The sequence below is a fragment of the Schistocerca nitens genome, chromosome 8, assembly GCF_023898315.1.
Source record: "Schistocerca nitens isolate TAMUIC-IGC-003100 chromosome 8, iqSchNite1.1, whole genome shotgun sequence".
NCBI classification, from domain to species: domain Eukaryota; kingdom Metazoa; phylum Arthropoda; class Insecta; order Orthoptera; family Acrididae; genus Schistocerca; species Schistocerca nitens.
This window is the reverse complement of record NC_064621.1, coordinates 307148014-307164497: the sequence shown is the minus strand read 5'-3', so window position 1 is coordinate 307164497 and position 16484 is coordinate 307148014. Positions and strand designations below refer to the sequence as shown.

The following is a 16484-nucleotide window of genomic DNA, read 5'->3' as shown; positions in this document are numbered from 1 at the left end:
TCGATATGTTTTGAAACGTCCCCTTTAAACAATAATACAGGACTGTGCTTAAACTGACGCACAATATTTTTAGCGCAACGCAATCTGACTTTCAATAATCTCTACAAGAGAATGGCCCTGACTAACATTAACCTGTACTTTTCACAAATCACTTACCTCACAAAAAACTTGGTTACTCCCACTACTGCAATACAGCTAGCGCCACTACTGCCAGCTAAATAAAAGATTAAAACTATGCAAGGCACTAACTACTGATAGGGATAGTTAGCAAATTAAAGATATTAATAGAGAACAAACAATGTATTTACCTTGATATCATCATATATATATATAGAGCAGTTCATGACAAATTTCAAAACTCTGCCATCTCTCTCCCCACATCCACCACTGCTGGAGGCTCACCTCCAACTGCGCAACGCTACGCGCTGTTCACAGCCAGCTGCCTAACACTACAATGGCGAGTATTACAACAATGCAAAGCAGCCACAGACTGCACACACACACAGCCAGTGATTTTAATACAGAGGTGGCGTTACCAATAAAAAAACCTAAACAGCCTACTTACATAGCCCCCATGCTCCCCACAAAAAAATTTTACGAATTTTTTTGGACAGTGGCCGATAATGATTTGATAAAATATTTTTTTTATTACAATATCAAAGATATCAAATGCACACACTTATTAATACAATGTTGGTCAAAAGCTAAAATTTTCTCACAGTCCATAAAGACAGTCCTGATCGTTGATCACAGTAAAATTGCCGTGTTTTTCACAAAATCTGAGCAGTAAAAGACAATGCACGTAGACGTAGTGGATTTCCATGCAGTCTTGAAGAAGTAGTGTTGCCCTTCCAACGGAAAGACAGTGCTGACTCTTGACATGCTGACAGGTAATGGGCCACAACAGAGCAAACCCACAGCAGAGTCATTCGACGTTTTGAAGAAGATTGGTAGGTAGGTCATCACAGAGCAGACCCACTGCAGTCCTGGTAGAGATTACGGTATTGGTGGGCCACCAGAGGCGCAGACCCACTGCAGTCCTTGTAGAAATAATGGTATTGATGGATCATCAAAGATGTAGACCCACTGTAGTCCTTGTAGAGATGGCCAGCAGCCATCTGTTGTGACTGTGCAGGTGCACAATCACCATTGAAGAGTCTTGCGGCTATTATAGCAAGTCCATAACCACCACTTGTGCACTCACAAAGTTTTTGGAATTGTCCTTACATGAAACGTCCCCTTTAAACAATAATACAGGACCGTGCTTAAACTGACGCACAATATTTTTAGCGCAACGCAATCTGACTTTCAATAATCTCTACAAGAGAATGGCCCTGACTAACATTAACCTGTACTTTTCACAAATCACTTACCTCACAAAAATCTTGGTTACTCCCACTACTGCAATACAGCCAGCGCCACAACTGCCAGCTAAATAAAAGATTCAAACTATGGAAGGCACTAACTACTGATAGGGATAGTTAGCAAATTAAAGATATTAATTGAGAACAAACAATGTATTTACCTTGATATTATATATATATATATATATATATATATATATATATATATATATATAGAGAGAGAGAGAGAGAGAGAGAGAGAGAGAGAGAGAGAGAGCAGTTCATGACAAATTTCAAAACTCCGCCATCTCTCTCCCCACATCCACCACTGCTGGCGGCTCACCTCCAACTGCGCAACGCTACGCGCTGTTCACAGCCAGCTGCCTAACACTACAATGGCGAGTATTACAACAATGCAAAGCAGCCACAGACTGCACACACACACAGCCAGTGATTTTAATACAGAGTTGGCGTTACCAATAAAAAAACCTATACAGCCTACTTACAGTTTCAGGCACGTATGTTTTTGCTCCAACCGCAGAAATTCTATAAAGATAAATTTTTATTTCACTGCATTCATCTCGGACACTAATTATTTTGGAAACACACTCACTCGGTCCTTGCAGATCGTAAATAAAAGGAAATGAAGTTAATGTCAGCTTAACAGAAGAAAGTAGCACACTGCAGGTAAGAAGTAAACAACGTTTGGGATGCAGGGTGCTCTGTAGCAAGCATGAAATTCAGGACAGTATCAGTCGACTGGTGTTCCGTCTTAACCCATCCTCCAAGGACAGAGTAAGAGTACAAAGAATCAAAATATAGCCTACAGTCTCCGTCTATAAATTTCGTCATTATATACCAGAGCGAAAAGCTCAGTACCATGGCCTTGTAATCTACTTCATACGTTGTGTTGATAAATCTAAGACTTCTCTTTCGCTATATTAAAGTGTACTTCTTTTAGCTTAAAGTAACACGTCGTGTAGTAAAAAACTCCCTTATCCACTGTACTCTACAATGTTCTTCATGCTATTTAGTTATATCACCGGATAATGGTAGTGTAATAACGTAATCCATACCCGATGTAAGTATGATTTTTTTTCATTCTGTTGCGTCTCAGAATGGAATGCTAGGTGAGTGTAAGATTTTTAAGGTTTTTTCCCCAGGAAGCACAGAATTGAAGTAAGAGGCTCCAACACGGTGTCTGAACATGAATTTAAACCTGATAGGAAAGCCAGTGGTGCAAATTGCGAGGCACACCACTTGGTCACTGCCACATAGCACTCGATCAGCAAGCACAGAATGCGACCGAAACAGAATGGCCACACTACAAAGCCATCCTGACAGCAGCGCAAGATGAAGAAAGAACACAAAACACGCTGGCAAGAGCGCCTCGACAACATCCATGTTGAAGACACGAAAGCAACAGTAGGGACACCTCAGTGTAGTATAGAATGCTGAAAAGCCTAGAAAACAGGGCCACAATCAATTATCGCCACAGCTCAGTAACGTCGCAGGCACGAGTTAACTACTGGGTTTCTGTAGTATAGGATAAATCGGAATGACAGCCTTGTAAGTTGCAGTGAATCCACGTTGCAGCTGTTCCCTAACGTGCTGGCTATCGTTCATCTGATGACTTCAACTACAAACCACCAGCCAGTTAGCCGCATGTACTCTACTGCCGTCGGTTGCCTTTGCTGCTTTCCTTGTTGGCACTGATGTGAAGACATGACCAACGACCAACTGGGGGTCAATCCAGGACGACGTGCGAACTGCTAACCTCTCACTTTCGAGGAGAGGTGCGCATATGCTGCCACCTGGCTGCACCTGTGAGCAGCTGCCAGTACCTTGGCCACCTCTTGTTGGGAAACCAGGACATACTCCTGCATGCCCACGATCATCTTGTGTGGCCACTGATGTACGCCGACGAGGGCGCAGACTACTACGACCATAAGAGTGCCTAGATGGAACGAGTAGCTTCCAGGATGGATGGGTAACGCCTGCAGGCCTTTGGGTGGTGATTCTCTACATTCCCACCTCCACTGAGTGTGCTGTCCCTGAACACATCAAGCAGCGTTGACGCGTGCCGAGTCGGGCGAATTACGAAGTCTCAGCTACGAGCACTGCTGTGCCGCCTCCAGCCGGTGGCACGAAGAAGTTTTGCGTTTTATAAATCCTGAAAATCAATGAATCCACAGCTAACACTGTATTACTGACGCCCTCTGCATGCCACCGACGACACTACCGCAGTCCGAGCCACGCATCCTGCAAACGTAGAGACCACGTTTCCATCGGTCTCCGCAATTTGTCTTTATCTTACGGTTGTTTTTGGTCCAAAAATTTTGTGTGGCACGGCATGCTCAGCTGCTGAAGGTCGTGGTGAAGGAAAACACCATTGAGAGATGTTAAAATTTTGTTCTCATTGATCACACTACCGATTTCACGGCTTACACCCGCGTCTTCATGTGCAACAAGAATTACTACCTCAATCCATCAGAGGTGAACCCAAAGGCAACCCTTTGACTAAGAACGTTGGGTGGACTAATTCAATAATTTTTGTTGCACCTGAACATGCAACTGTAAGCCGTGAAACAGGTAGTGTGATCAGCTAAAACCAAATCTCACCAGTTGTCAGCGGCGTTTTCATTCATAATAGCTCGTTTCTGATAACTAGTTACGTTGCTGACAAAGCCACGTCTTCGAACGACCATAGCACAATGAAGAAGCTTGCAAAGTGGAGTAGATAACTTTTTGTTTACGACATATAATTTGAAGAATAATAATGTGACAGTCTTGATACCAGGAACACGAGCACCATGTAATTTTTGGTCCACAAAAGTTGCAAGCAGTCAGATGGGCTTCTGGACAGTCTCTTTACATATTCGTAATTGTTTAAAGATCTGAAAGTCTCTAAGTCACTTTAATGTGATGGACTGAATTTTCTTTTAGTCACATTAATGAGCAGAAACTCATTTGTAGATAGATTTTGTCACTATCACCACATCTTACACATGGAAAGCAATTTATATGTGTTTCTCTTTTTTCTTATAATGTTTCTCTTGTACAGTGCAATACCATGTCTTAAAAGATAAATCTCGGTAAAATTTTCCTCTCCTTGTTTCAGGGAGAAGCTACCGAAGGATGTGAGCCGATGGCAGAACTATTCCTATCTGGAAGACATATACGACACACTTCAAAAAATTAATGGTATGTGTATCTTCCTCTTCCATTTATAAAATAAATAAAAATTTCTTTACAAGACGACCATACGGTGCTAAGAATTGGCTAAGAGAGTAATTAGTGTTATTTGACAGAAATTCATTTTCTGTGCCAGACACCTCATAGAGATCTTACATCAGAAGTCGCCATAAAAGCCCTTAACGTTTCGATTTTCCCATCCACGTATCCTGAGAAAATAAGAACGCTGGAAGATTCTTTAAAAAATAAAAATATAATAGACTTACGAAATGGAGTCACGGTATGGCAGCCAGGCTGGGGAAGGAGGCATGGGAGAATATCAGTGCAGGTGTCACACCCTTCTGTTAGTAGAGCTCTTTGGAATTGCTTGGTGCCATGTGTGGAGAAAAGGTATACTTATTTAGTGTCTACAAAACTAAAGCTATACGGCCATTTCACTTAATCACAAACGGGGACGACATCACTTTATCAACGCATTTGCGCTCGTAGAATGGTTTCTGGACACGAAGTACGAATTCGTGCTTTTGAATAACGTCTCTGTGACTCATAGCGACGAACGATTTTTATAATTTTTTTTACAGGTTTAATGAAGAAATAACATTTTGTCCCATTTTCTTTTCGATATTTGGTTCATTGCGCTGTATGTCTAATTTATACAAGCTGAAGAGTGTGATACATTTAAAACAATAAACAATACATACCGCAGTCAGAAAATTTTCACCAAATTATTGAAAACGATAAAGGGCTCTGAACCTCTTGAATCCTGTGTTAATAAGGTCTTCATTTATCGACAATATTCATTCTGGAAAACTTCTCTCCTCAGTGAAAAAGGTATCCACATGAGCAAGTGTGATAATATAGCCCAAACGAGGAACTTTAATGCTTTAAAATGTAAGGTTATTTCAGGTTTTCTCTTAAATTTTAAAAGGATCTCTGAAAATGAATTGCTACTGAACTTCCCAAAAATACAAAATTTTCAGCTCTGTATTGAATAAGTCGTGATTGTACCATCAGAATTCACACACGAGGCAAAATCTGTACATGAATCTGAGTATTTTATTCTTAAATTGGAATTAATTCCTGTCTTGAATCTTAAAAGCTCTGCAACAGTTTCCTTAAGGGCAACAGCAGTATTTGGAGTTGAAAAAGTCAAACATAAGGCTAATTTTTCTACATTTCCTATCTAATAAGTGATTGTTTCTTACAAATAAGCATGTAAAAAGAACGTGTCATTGGTTTACAGTACATTTATTCTCTCAACAACTATAAAGCACTGTAAGACTACAGAAATATTCAGAAAAATACTACTAAAAGGGGAAATGGCTTATACTATCCATCACTCAGCATATCTGTGGCGCAACAATCTTTCATCGGTTCTACAGTAATGTGGTCTAATACATAATAAACATTTGAAGTCTTCTTCCGTTTCAACCACTGAGCTAGACTGCCTCATTCATCTTCAATTTTTCTCTGTGTTTAGTCAGTCATTTGAAATGGTGAGAACTGAACCAAATTTAGACCACCAGTTTTTAAACCTTTCCTTTTGGACTTCCTCTAATATTGCTTTTCCTCCACTATATTCCGAATGATTCTCATCCTTTCTTTATTGAGTTTATCTGATCTATTTGTAGTTTCCTTCCTATTCGTTTCATCGATTATGGTTTACCGTTTCGACCATAATTTTTTTCTATTTGACGGAGGTTCCGCATTTCAAAGGCTTCATTGCGCCTACTGTTCGTTACTGTCAATGTATTTCCCTCATTCCCAAACTGCAGTATATTGCACACGAATGTCGTCAGTTGATTCTTCCTTGTTAATGGATTTAGGTTATTTTAAATAAATAGTTTTTGTCTCCTCGTACACTATCTTCGCTTTCTTAGCTTTGCTTGCAGTATCTTGCCAGTTGTGACAGTCTTCAGAGAAACGTCAATTGTGTAGTCAAACGATATAGGGTCTTTAATATGTTTACATGTATTAAAGCAAATCTGCACATGCAGATGGTTAACAGCCTTTATTTCCATCAAGTTCTAATAACCTTCAGGTTTCTGCATTGGTAGTAATAATGTCCTATGAACCCTCCTTATGCAGCTGCGTTGTCTGCGTGCAGATAGTTAGAAATGCAGTTTTTATTCGCTAGGTGATGTATATGTTTTGTTAAAAGTTTTAGTTATGAATTTGGTGACTCTGTAGCGAAAGTTCTCTCTGTATAGTCATTCGACTTTCTGAGGACTTCAGCTGCTACCGTCCGTATAATTCTGACTATAAATATCTAAAACACCTTGACTTGATCTTTGCAAACTTGCTACGTCCGTGCATTTTTTAGTGGCTTCGAATGCAAGTTGCGTCTGCCGTGGTCAAAAATATGATAGAAACGTGATGGGCATCCCGGTACTTACGTGTTCCATTTCACTTGCAGCAAATTTTTGAGGAATTAATTTAGAACGAGTCGACTAGGAAATAGTTTCATTGGGTGGCTATATGCTCGCCTTTTATACGTTCCCGACTGGCATGCTGGCCTATATTTAACATAAATCAACATATTTTTCAGTCTTCCGCTTGAACCTAAAATTAGTACTGTTTTTAAAGTTTTTAAGGACTATCAGGTTTTAATTAAAAGAGTTTCTTATGGAATAGGAGTTGTCCGGATGAAATGATTTCATGACAACTTAAAACTTGCTTCATTGTCTTTCGGATATGTTACGTTGCTAGACAAATAATCGAAATTCGTTTTAGATGGATATTTAACTCTTTCAAACCGGTTTCATAACAAAAAATATAGGTTATTGTCTCTTCCAGAGTTGTAGGGGTGCACCGCTGTTCGTCTTCGTATTGTTCTGGACTTATATTGTTGAAATGGAACTTCTGTTTAATTACAGTTGTTACTTCTACGATGTAATGACACAGGTAAAAATTTTACAACTGCGTTTTATGAGCGGAAACGTTCTGTCACCCATTGTCCACGACTTACCTATTTCCAAGTGATTCCTCAAATGCCGTTCATTTAAATCATGTAGTAAACAAGTTTAGTTAAAATTAGCGTTCCCTGGTTCGACGAGAGCTAAACCTTTCAAGGCTAAATGGCAGTTATGCTGAAGTGCCGAACCAATAACTAACAATTTTTTATTATGTTGACTTACCTTACTATGCCTTCAGCCGGCCGGAGTGGCCGTGCGGTTCTAGGCGCTACAGTTTGGAACCGAGCGACCGCTACGGTCGCAGGTTCGATTCCTGCCTCGGGCATGGATGTGTGTGATGTCCTTAGGTTAGTTAGGTTTAATTAGTTCCAAGTTCTAGGCGACTGATGACCTCAGAAGTTAAGTCGCATAGTGCACAGAGCCATTTGAACGTTACTATGTCTTCTAATAGTGCAAGGTGACCCAGGAGGAAATCCAGTAAACATGGGTTCTAAAACTCATACCTTAAGAGATGTAAGCACTTGTTCATCTTCGCTACTGTGAACCAGTGCTAATAGCTCTACAGGTATGCAGTTTAGGTCCTATGTTTACTTGACGTTTTGTTCTTGCTTTGGTCCACCCTATTGACTCTTTAAATATGATAAGCAAAGAGCTTTTAGTAGAATGTTTGTTCCCACTGTGGGAGATAAAGTGCTTGTACCTCTTAAGATGGGCATTTTAGAGCCCTTCTTTGCTTGAGTTTTTTGCATCGAAAGATCGTTCTTGTCACATCCCTGAATATCGACGACTCTCCTCACAATAAGGTGCTCACAGTTATTCCTCTAATTTCACAAGCTATATCTTCTACATAAATTTGGACTGAATTTTGGAGTGTATTTCAGCTTATGCATCGCACCGAGAAGCTTACCCTAGCACCATTCGTACGCTGTCAGTTCACGTGGTTCCCGATAGGGGCTCCCTGGAGCGGCGTCTCGCTTGCTCTCTCCTTCTTACTAACTTTCAGTTTACGTCGCGACGGGGCGCCGATAGCACTGCGACAGCGTTCAGGTACAATTGTGCCATATGATCTTCTTAGAGAATACGACAAACATTTCTTACAACGTAAGGAGGCACAGGTATGTCGCACAGCACCATTGGCATCGAAGGTCACATCTTATGGTATATGTTTCTCCTTTTTCTTCGGGGATGGGGGGGGATTGCGAAACACTTGGTGTACGTGCCTCCCCTTCCAACAAGTTTGCGTGCGTTCAGGTACAATTGTGCCATATGATCTTCTTAGAGAATACGACAAACATTTCTTACAACGTAAGGAGGCACAGGTATGTCGCACAGCACCATTGGCATCGAAGGTCACATCTTATGGTATATGTTTCTCCTTTTTCTTCGGGGATGGGGGGGGGATTGCGAAACACTTGGTGTACGTGCCTCCCCTTCCAACAAGTTTGCGTGAACTATGATTACGTATAGCAATAGCAGCGATTGCAGTAACGTCAGACACACGTGCAAAAAGTACAGGATGCGACTGATTTCGGTCTGGAGGTTTGTCGTGTGTCTATTGGAGGGCAGGTTGAACATTTGGGAAAGGCAAATGCAAATTTTGATCCTAAATGTAAATTTGAGAAGTACCACAAGGTTTAATGTGTAGGCGTGTAAAAAATATAGCCTTTCAAAGTACTGGATATGTAGTCCTATATGTAAGTTAAGATGTATATCAAATTTCTGTCTTCAGATTTAATCTTGTGAAATCGATTTAATACTTTTGAGACCTCATGTATTATTTGTTTCCAGTTGAGGGTATGGTTGCTCGGTCGTTTATGTACCCAAGGGGTATAAGTAAAACGTTGTTGTAGGTTATATTCTTAATACTTATACCCACATATACTTAAAATGGAACGCTCACGTAGATAACGTTCTGGTGAAAGGAAATCAAAGACTGCATTTTATAGGCAGAAACAGCAACAGGGCTACTAAGGAAACTTCTTACACTACCCTTGACCGTACGCCAGTGCAGTATGGAATCCTTAGCCTGTGGGATTGTTGGAGGGTATTGGAAAAGTTCAAATAATAGCATATTGGTTTGTATCAACGAGAAATAGGGAAGACAGTGTCACGGATGTAATACGCGTGTTGGGGTCGTAATGATTAGTAGAAAGTCATTTTACGTTGCGGTAAGATCTTTTCGCGCTATTTAAGACTCCAACGTTCTGCTCCAAATGAGAAAATAGTTCATTGGCACTCATCTACAGTGGGATAAATGATCATTGTAATGGAATGAGAGAAATTAGAGCTCTTACAGAGGGGTTTAAGTGTTCGCTTTCCGCGTGCTCTGTAAGAGAGTGGAACGGTAGAGAAATCTACATCTACATTTATACTCCGCAAGCTAACCAACGGTGTGTCGCGCAGGGCACTTAACGTGCCTCTCTCATTACCTCCCTTTCCTGTTCCAGTCGCGTATGGTTCGCGAGAAGAACGGCTGCCGGAAAGCCTCCGTGCGCGTTCGAATCTCTCTGATTTTACATTCATGATCTCCTCGGGAGGTATAAGTAGGGGGAAGCAATATATTCGGTACCTCATCCAGAAACGCACCCTCTCAAAACCTGTACAGCAAGCTACACTGCGATGCAGAGCACCTGCCTCGCAGAGTCTGCCACTTGAGTTTGCTAAACATCTCCGTAACGCTATCACGCTTACCAAATAACCCTGTGACGAAACGCGCCGCTCTTCTTTGGATCCTCTCTATCTCCTCTATCAACCCGACCTCGTACGGACGCCACACAGATGAGCAATACTCAAGTATAGGTCGAACGAGTGTTTTGTAAGCCACGTCCTTTGTTGATGGACTACATTTTCTAAGGACTGTCCCAATGAATCTCAACCTGGCACCCGCCTTACCAACAATTAATTTTATATGATCATTCCACTTCATATTTTTCCGTACGCATACTCCCAGATGTATTACAGAAGTAACTGCTACCAGTGTTTGTTCCGCTATCACATAATCGTACAATAAAGGATCTTTCTTTCTATCTTTAATAATGTGTAACTGATTCGATGAATCCTCTGCCATGGTCATAATTGAACTGCAGAGTAGTCACGTAGATGTAGATATTCTTCATTGCTCGCAAAAATGTTCATATTACTGCATGTTTATTTCGTACGCATAAATAATATAATTCAATTGGCACGAGATACTTACATGTAGTTTCCTTGTAAATTGTGTGTCCCCACATGCATACTTACGTGTAGAAAACATCACACCTTGATTGACGTTCTCTTGAAGACTTGTTGGTAATAACAAAGTTTCAATTAAGATAAAAAGTTTGTTGTCAGTTGCACAAGAGAAGCTTTACTTGCTTCACTTTACAAGTATAGACATTTTAAACTGTCTTTAGAATTGAAATAGTGTCGAATAAGTAGTAAGCTAACGTCGAAAAAAGAATCAGACGGTTATGTCCTTTGCTGCAGAATCAATATAACAGTGATATCGCTAAAAATACTTGATACTTGCGATGAGTGGCAAACAGGTAACTGTCAAACTTCGTATCGTACATAGTTATTATGTGCCACAAATACTAAGTACGGTATGTAGTTAGACAGTTAACTCTTAGCCGCTCATCGCTCATAGCACGTATTTTTAGCGATATTACTCTGTTTTGTTGAGTCTGCTACAAAGGATATCACAGTTCGATTATTATTTTGATGTTGACTTACTAATGACATAAGCCTATTTCACTTGTGAAGATAGTTTAAAATCAGAAAACCAGTAAAGTGCACCGAATAAAACTTTTCTTGTGCTGCAGATAACTCACTTTTTATCTTTATTCAGCTACCAAACCACAGCCGCGAACAAAACCATAATAATGAAGTTCTTTAGATGTATATTTTCCTCGAGACTAATTTCCTTTACGTCAGAAGGAAGGAAGAATCATGGCCTAGATTAACATACCTATTCGTGTGGAGGCAAAAATAAATGTCACCATCCTATGAAAGACTCATCCTTGAGGACACAGCAGTATTGTCACTTTTGAAGTTAATAAACGCCCATTACTCCGCACCCCACCTTTTGTAATGTCTTTCGTTCTTTGTGCTCGACTGTGTGTGTGTGAGAGAGAGAGAGAGAGACAGAGAGAGAGAGAGAGAGAGAGAGAGATAATGCTCTCTCTCCATTGTGCTGAAACAAACACTCGTGTCGGCGGTGCGCTCCCAGATGAGACCGTCACACACAACTAGCGTCAACAGAGTAGTACGGGAAGTGACGTCTCTGATCTCGCTACGGCCTGTTAGATATTCAGGGTACGCTTGGGTAAGTTTGTAATAATCTGAAATTAAAATGAGCGCTAGTGTTCCCGCGGGGAACATTGGATGGCTGAGCGTTACATTTGGGACTCTGTGTTATTGGTGCGAATGAGTAACTAGCAGCCAGTTGCTACATTTCCAATATAGGACCGCACGCAAAAGCTGTGTCGAACACTGTTCGTTACAGAATAGCGTAAAGTGCAATGCACGCTGTTATGGCGTGCCGGTTCCATGGCATCTAACGGAGAGCAGCCATCGTAGCGGACAATGTTTATGTTGCAGTCGGAGTAAACAGTCTCCGATATTGGACCACTTTACCTTATGTAAACAAGACCTTGAGTAGCTGCAATTACAACGCAATTATGAATTTGTAATATATACATGCCGTATCAACACAGGTCAATGAGATCCATAATTGAAATATGAATACTCAATATTTATCTTCAGTGTTACAAATCAGCCCGTTATGTGACATAAGTTATGTATACTAATGGAACACAAGAGTTCAGAGTTAAAATTTAACTCATCTGGTAACTCAATGAGTACTTCAAATGAATTACTTTCTACAATATTTACCGAAAACAAACGGTAATAGTGGTGATAACATTGGTAACGGATCCTCAGCCTCAGACTACAAAAATATAAATTCTAAGACCGCAAACAGCCTGCGAAAACATTTGGAGACATTTGGTAAATTTGCAACAGTAAGCAGCCTCAAAGCATTAATAACAGGTCCGACTGCAACACAGGTGTATTCTGTTGCTATTGCAACGAATGAAATGCTGAAGACTAGAATACATGTGTACGTTTCCTTCCGGCACTGTGTCTACAGACGCAATAAAACAGCCTAATATTTAAGGTTCTAAGGTTTCCAGATGTGTGAAACAATGACAGGAACCTGGGAATGATGATGCAGATATCGTGATAAAAACAAAATGTAATAAAACGAATCCTCAGTCACATCGCCCTGTAGCATCAACCTCAATATTGAAAACACGGGCAACACTTCGAGTATGGCAACTGGAATTTATCCACAGTAGGTATACGGACTCATGGTACAAACCAGTGTAAGAAATGCCACAATCTGAAATGAAGTTGACCTTGTAGCATTGGATGGCTGATGTGACAGCTACAGAACATAATCACACTGTTATTGCTGCTGCTGTTGTTGTTGTTATAACTGTTGTTGTTGTCTTCAGTCCGCAGACTGGTCACTTTCAGAGAAGACAAGTTAATTTCTCAGCTATATTTTGTATACGGAAAATTATTAAAGATTTTCTTACAACCTGACACAACTTGAGCGAGACTCTAGAAAGTTAACGGCCTGATGAGACATTAATGGAACCTGGTAGGGCGCTAAAAGTATGAGGTATTTTTATGGTTCTTAGCTTGTAGAAATGTCATGTTGTGAGTTGAAAGCAACTGCCGGCGGGCCCATCCCTCAGTAAATCATGCCAGATAGGCCCACAGGGATACAGGGCAGATGGGGCAGCCCCACACCAAGACAGGTCTCCAGCAGAACAATTCTGTGATACCTGCCGTGGCGCCAGCTAAAGCCTGGGCTGGGGTCGATGATCTGAAGAAATGTGTCTACACAGTCGACTCATAAACCAGGTATGATAAAACTTCACAAGTTTTGTGTTCACTGATACTGCAAATAGGCCTGTAAACCACATCCATTGGACGCCACTGTTGTATAAGAAACTCTGGCACCTGAGAAACGTTTAGAGACATAATATTTATTACACCTCATAGCTAGGACTAATAAGCTCCAAGCCACAGGCGATTTAGATGAAGATCTTTAAGATAGTATCTGTTTGATTGTTGCTGTGGGAAGCTACACGACTTTGGGGAAAATCACTTTCCCCTCTGTAGAAACTCAAAAAATGCAGTAATTGGCGGTTTCTTTTTTTTTTTTTTTTTCAGAGATGCAGGTTTCTTAACTCTTGCCCAGATTTGATGTAACTTTGTGCTGTCATGTGGGATTAGAGATTTAGCGCCTCTAGAGCCCTGTGATAGGCCTAAGACGGGATGAAGGCGATGTCGTTCATGCGCTTTGCGGGGAAACTGAATTTTGTTTTTCTGGAGACCTGTTAAGCAGTCGGGTGCTGGACTTGGGTCTAGAGGCCCTTCTAGTCGTGGCTCTGGCTTGTGTGATTTGTACTTGCGACCTGTCCTGAGAATGACTTTATTTGCGAGTAGTTTAGACTCGGTAGCCTGTGGTGAAGTTCTTACTGTACTGACAGTGTGACTTCATATGTCTCAGACTGCTCGTTTGTCGAGGACACACTTATTGGTTTCTGGTTTACCAGTTTTGACAAGTGGCATCCGTGTGCGCTCTGTCGTATAAGTGAGCCAAATTGGTCCTTGGTATGACCAGCGAATGGGTGTGTCACACACTACAATCTACCATGCTTTCAGGACTCTGGTAGAGAGAAAATCGTGATCCGTCTGCCTGATCACTAGACCGTCAGATTTTGGCATTTCTTTCGTGGCCGCGATCGATTCATAGGTGGCGCTTCCACGTCTCACTTCCGCCGCACACGTCTCGCCAGCTGCGATTTACATCACCGCACAAAGCAAACAGGGTAACGTACTGCCGCTCAGGCACTGTCAGGGTCTACAGATCTCAACTGCCACTTCCTCTCTGCTGGTCCTATACAGAGAAACTTCAGTAGATTTGATCAGTCGAAGTCTACTCAGCGTGAGATCAATTCATATGGCGTTATCCGCATTTTTACGGCCAGAGTCAAACTGTGTTCGCCAACCCAGGATCCTTGTCCAGTGTAGTCTTAAACCACCTGTTAGTTGTTTACGGTATTGAATCAGTAACTTGTTTAGCATAATTTATGTCTTTCTTTTGGAAAAATAAAAAAATAAATGTAGCTAGAACACTAAAATTATGCCAACACAATCAGTCATTTAAGCAGTGCCCCCCAGCGTTACCTTTCAACTTACTTAAATTCTGCATGTAATTCTTCTCTCTCATTGGTCAAAGTACACAGAGACATTGCAAATGCTGCCTCACCCTTTGGTTACTAATATTAACCATTGATAACTTCTTACGTTTCTCTTCTTTGGTGCCGCGAAGGGTAACCGTTCGGTCTAGGGCGTTTTGTCACGGCCCGCGCGGCTCCTCCCGCCGGAAGTTCGAGTCCTAGCGCAAGTTAGCTTAAGTTAGATTAATTAGTGTGTAAGCTTAGGGACCGATGAACTCAGCAGTTTGGTCCCATAAGATCTTACCACAAATTTACAAATTTCCATTTCAACTTTGGTGGCTTTCGTTGTGTCATAGCGCTTGTCTTTAATGTATGTGCGTATATATAAGCGTGTTTGTTTGTTTGTGTGTGTGTGTGTGTGTGTGTGTGTTTTATCTTTCCACCTATGAACCTATACTCTGCTTACAAGTTTGGGCAGCATTTTCCGTGTCGTCAGCAGCGTATCAGAGCCAAGCGTTTCGTTGGTGAGTTACAAAGAGCTTCTAATAACTAGAAGAAAATTACACTTTTAGGTCATGTACAGAACAGAGCATAGTTAGTCATCAGCGACTGGCAAACATTAGCTGGATGAACTGTTTCGACCCAATACCGGCAGCAGGATATCTGGAGATGGATCTAAATTTACATACAACCGCACCATGAGGAATTCTCGTCGGATGGTGTGAGTCGGCTCACCAGCCTCTGCACAGAGCAAGGAATGGGACTGATTCGGAGGGCTCCATGACTGTTCTAATGCCTACATGACTCACAGCACTGAAACTTTTAAACAGCAAGGTCTAGCTCAACTATACACTTTGCTGCCACAGTAACCTCATGTGCAAAGAATGTTTTATATAATACAATAGCCATATTATATTCTGCTAAAAAATAAGGCCAAGAACCGCACTGAGGTCTTAAAAACTGATGATGGGGCCCTGATCCGGAGTTCTGTTTAGGTAAAGGATAGATGCGAACAATTAAAGTACACACAGTGTTTCCTGTAGACAGTCTTAATGGATAAGCATGTAAGTGTCCCATCAGAAGAGAGTAAATGTTTTAGCACATAGCTCATATGACAGTTTTGGTTTGGTGCGCATGTAGTTGAGGTGCTAAGGATTTGCGTGAATATGTGTTAATAACCGCGGAGTCTGGCGCATTCCGGTTTTGTGGTTGCAGGGTTTCCAATTAAACGTAGTCTCCGGTATTCATTAGCATTTTATACAAATACCGCTTACTGATGTTTCACACTGGTAAGGCGAATCCTTCCATGTGCAGCTGATAACTAGAACGAATTAAATCTGACCTTGAAGATATATCCACGGAGGAAAATACGAATGCCCTTCGAAAACCCTTTGGCAGCGGTTCACGTACGGTAGAATTTTAGAAAATTATTTCGTCTTACCAGTGACTGACCTTTTGGTGGTAGGTTGGCGTATCTGCCATTATGAATTTACATTGCATCTCGGATCTTACACTGCAAGCTCGCCTAGTTGTTAGCAATCATTCGATCGGGCTTGAGCCCCCATCATAAGCGAAGGAAGCTTTATAAATGTCTCACGTGGTTCAAATGGCTCTACGCACTATGGGACTTAATATCTGAAGTCATAATTCCCCTAGGCTTAGAACTACTACCTAACTAACCTAAGGACATCACACACACCCATGCCCGAGGAAGTATTCGAACCTGCGACCGTAGCAGCCCCGTGGTTCCAGACAGAAGCGCCTAGAACCGCTCGACCACAGCGTCTGGCTTGAAC

At 41.3% G+C, this 16484-nt stretch overlaps 1 protein-coding gene across 1 annotated transcript in view; it reads left to right on the top strand.

The window, feature by feature from the left end:
- Positions 1–16484, top strand: part of LOC126199540 (head-specific guanylate cyclase-like) — a 512825-nt gene that overhangs the window by 296333 nt on the left and 200008 nt on the right. The window contains exon 3 of the mRNA XM_049936460.1: positions 4465–4547. Within this exon, the coding sequence (XP_049792417.1) occupies positions 4465–4547 (83 nt within the window). The remainder of the gene's footprint in view (positions 1–4464; positions 4548–16484) is intronic.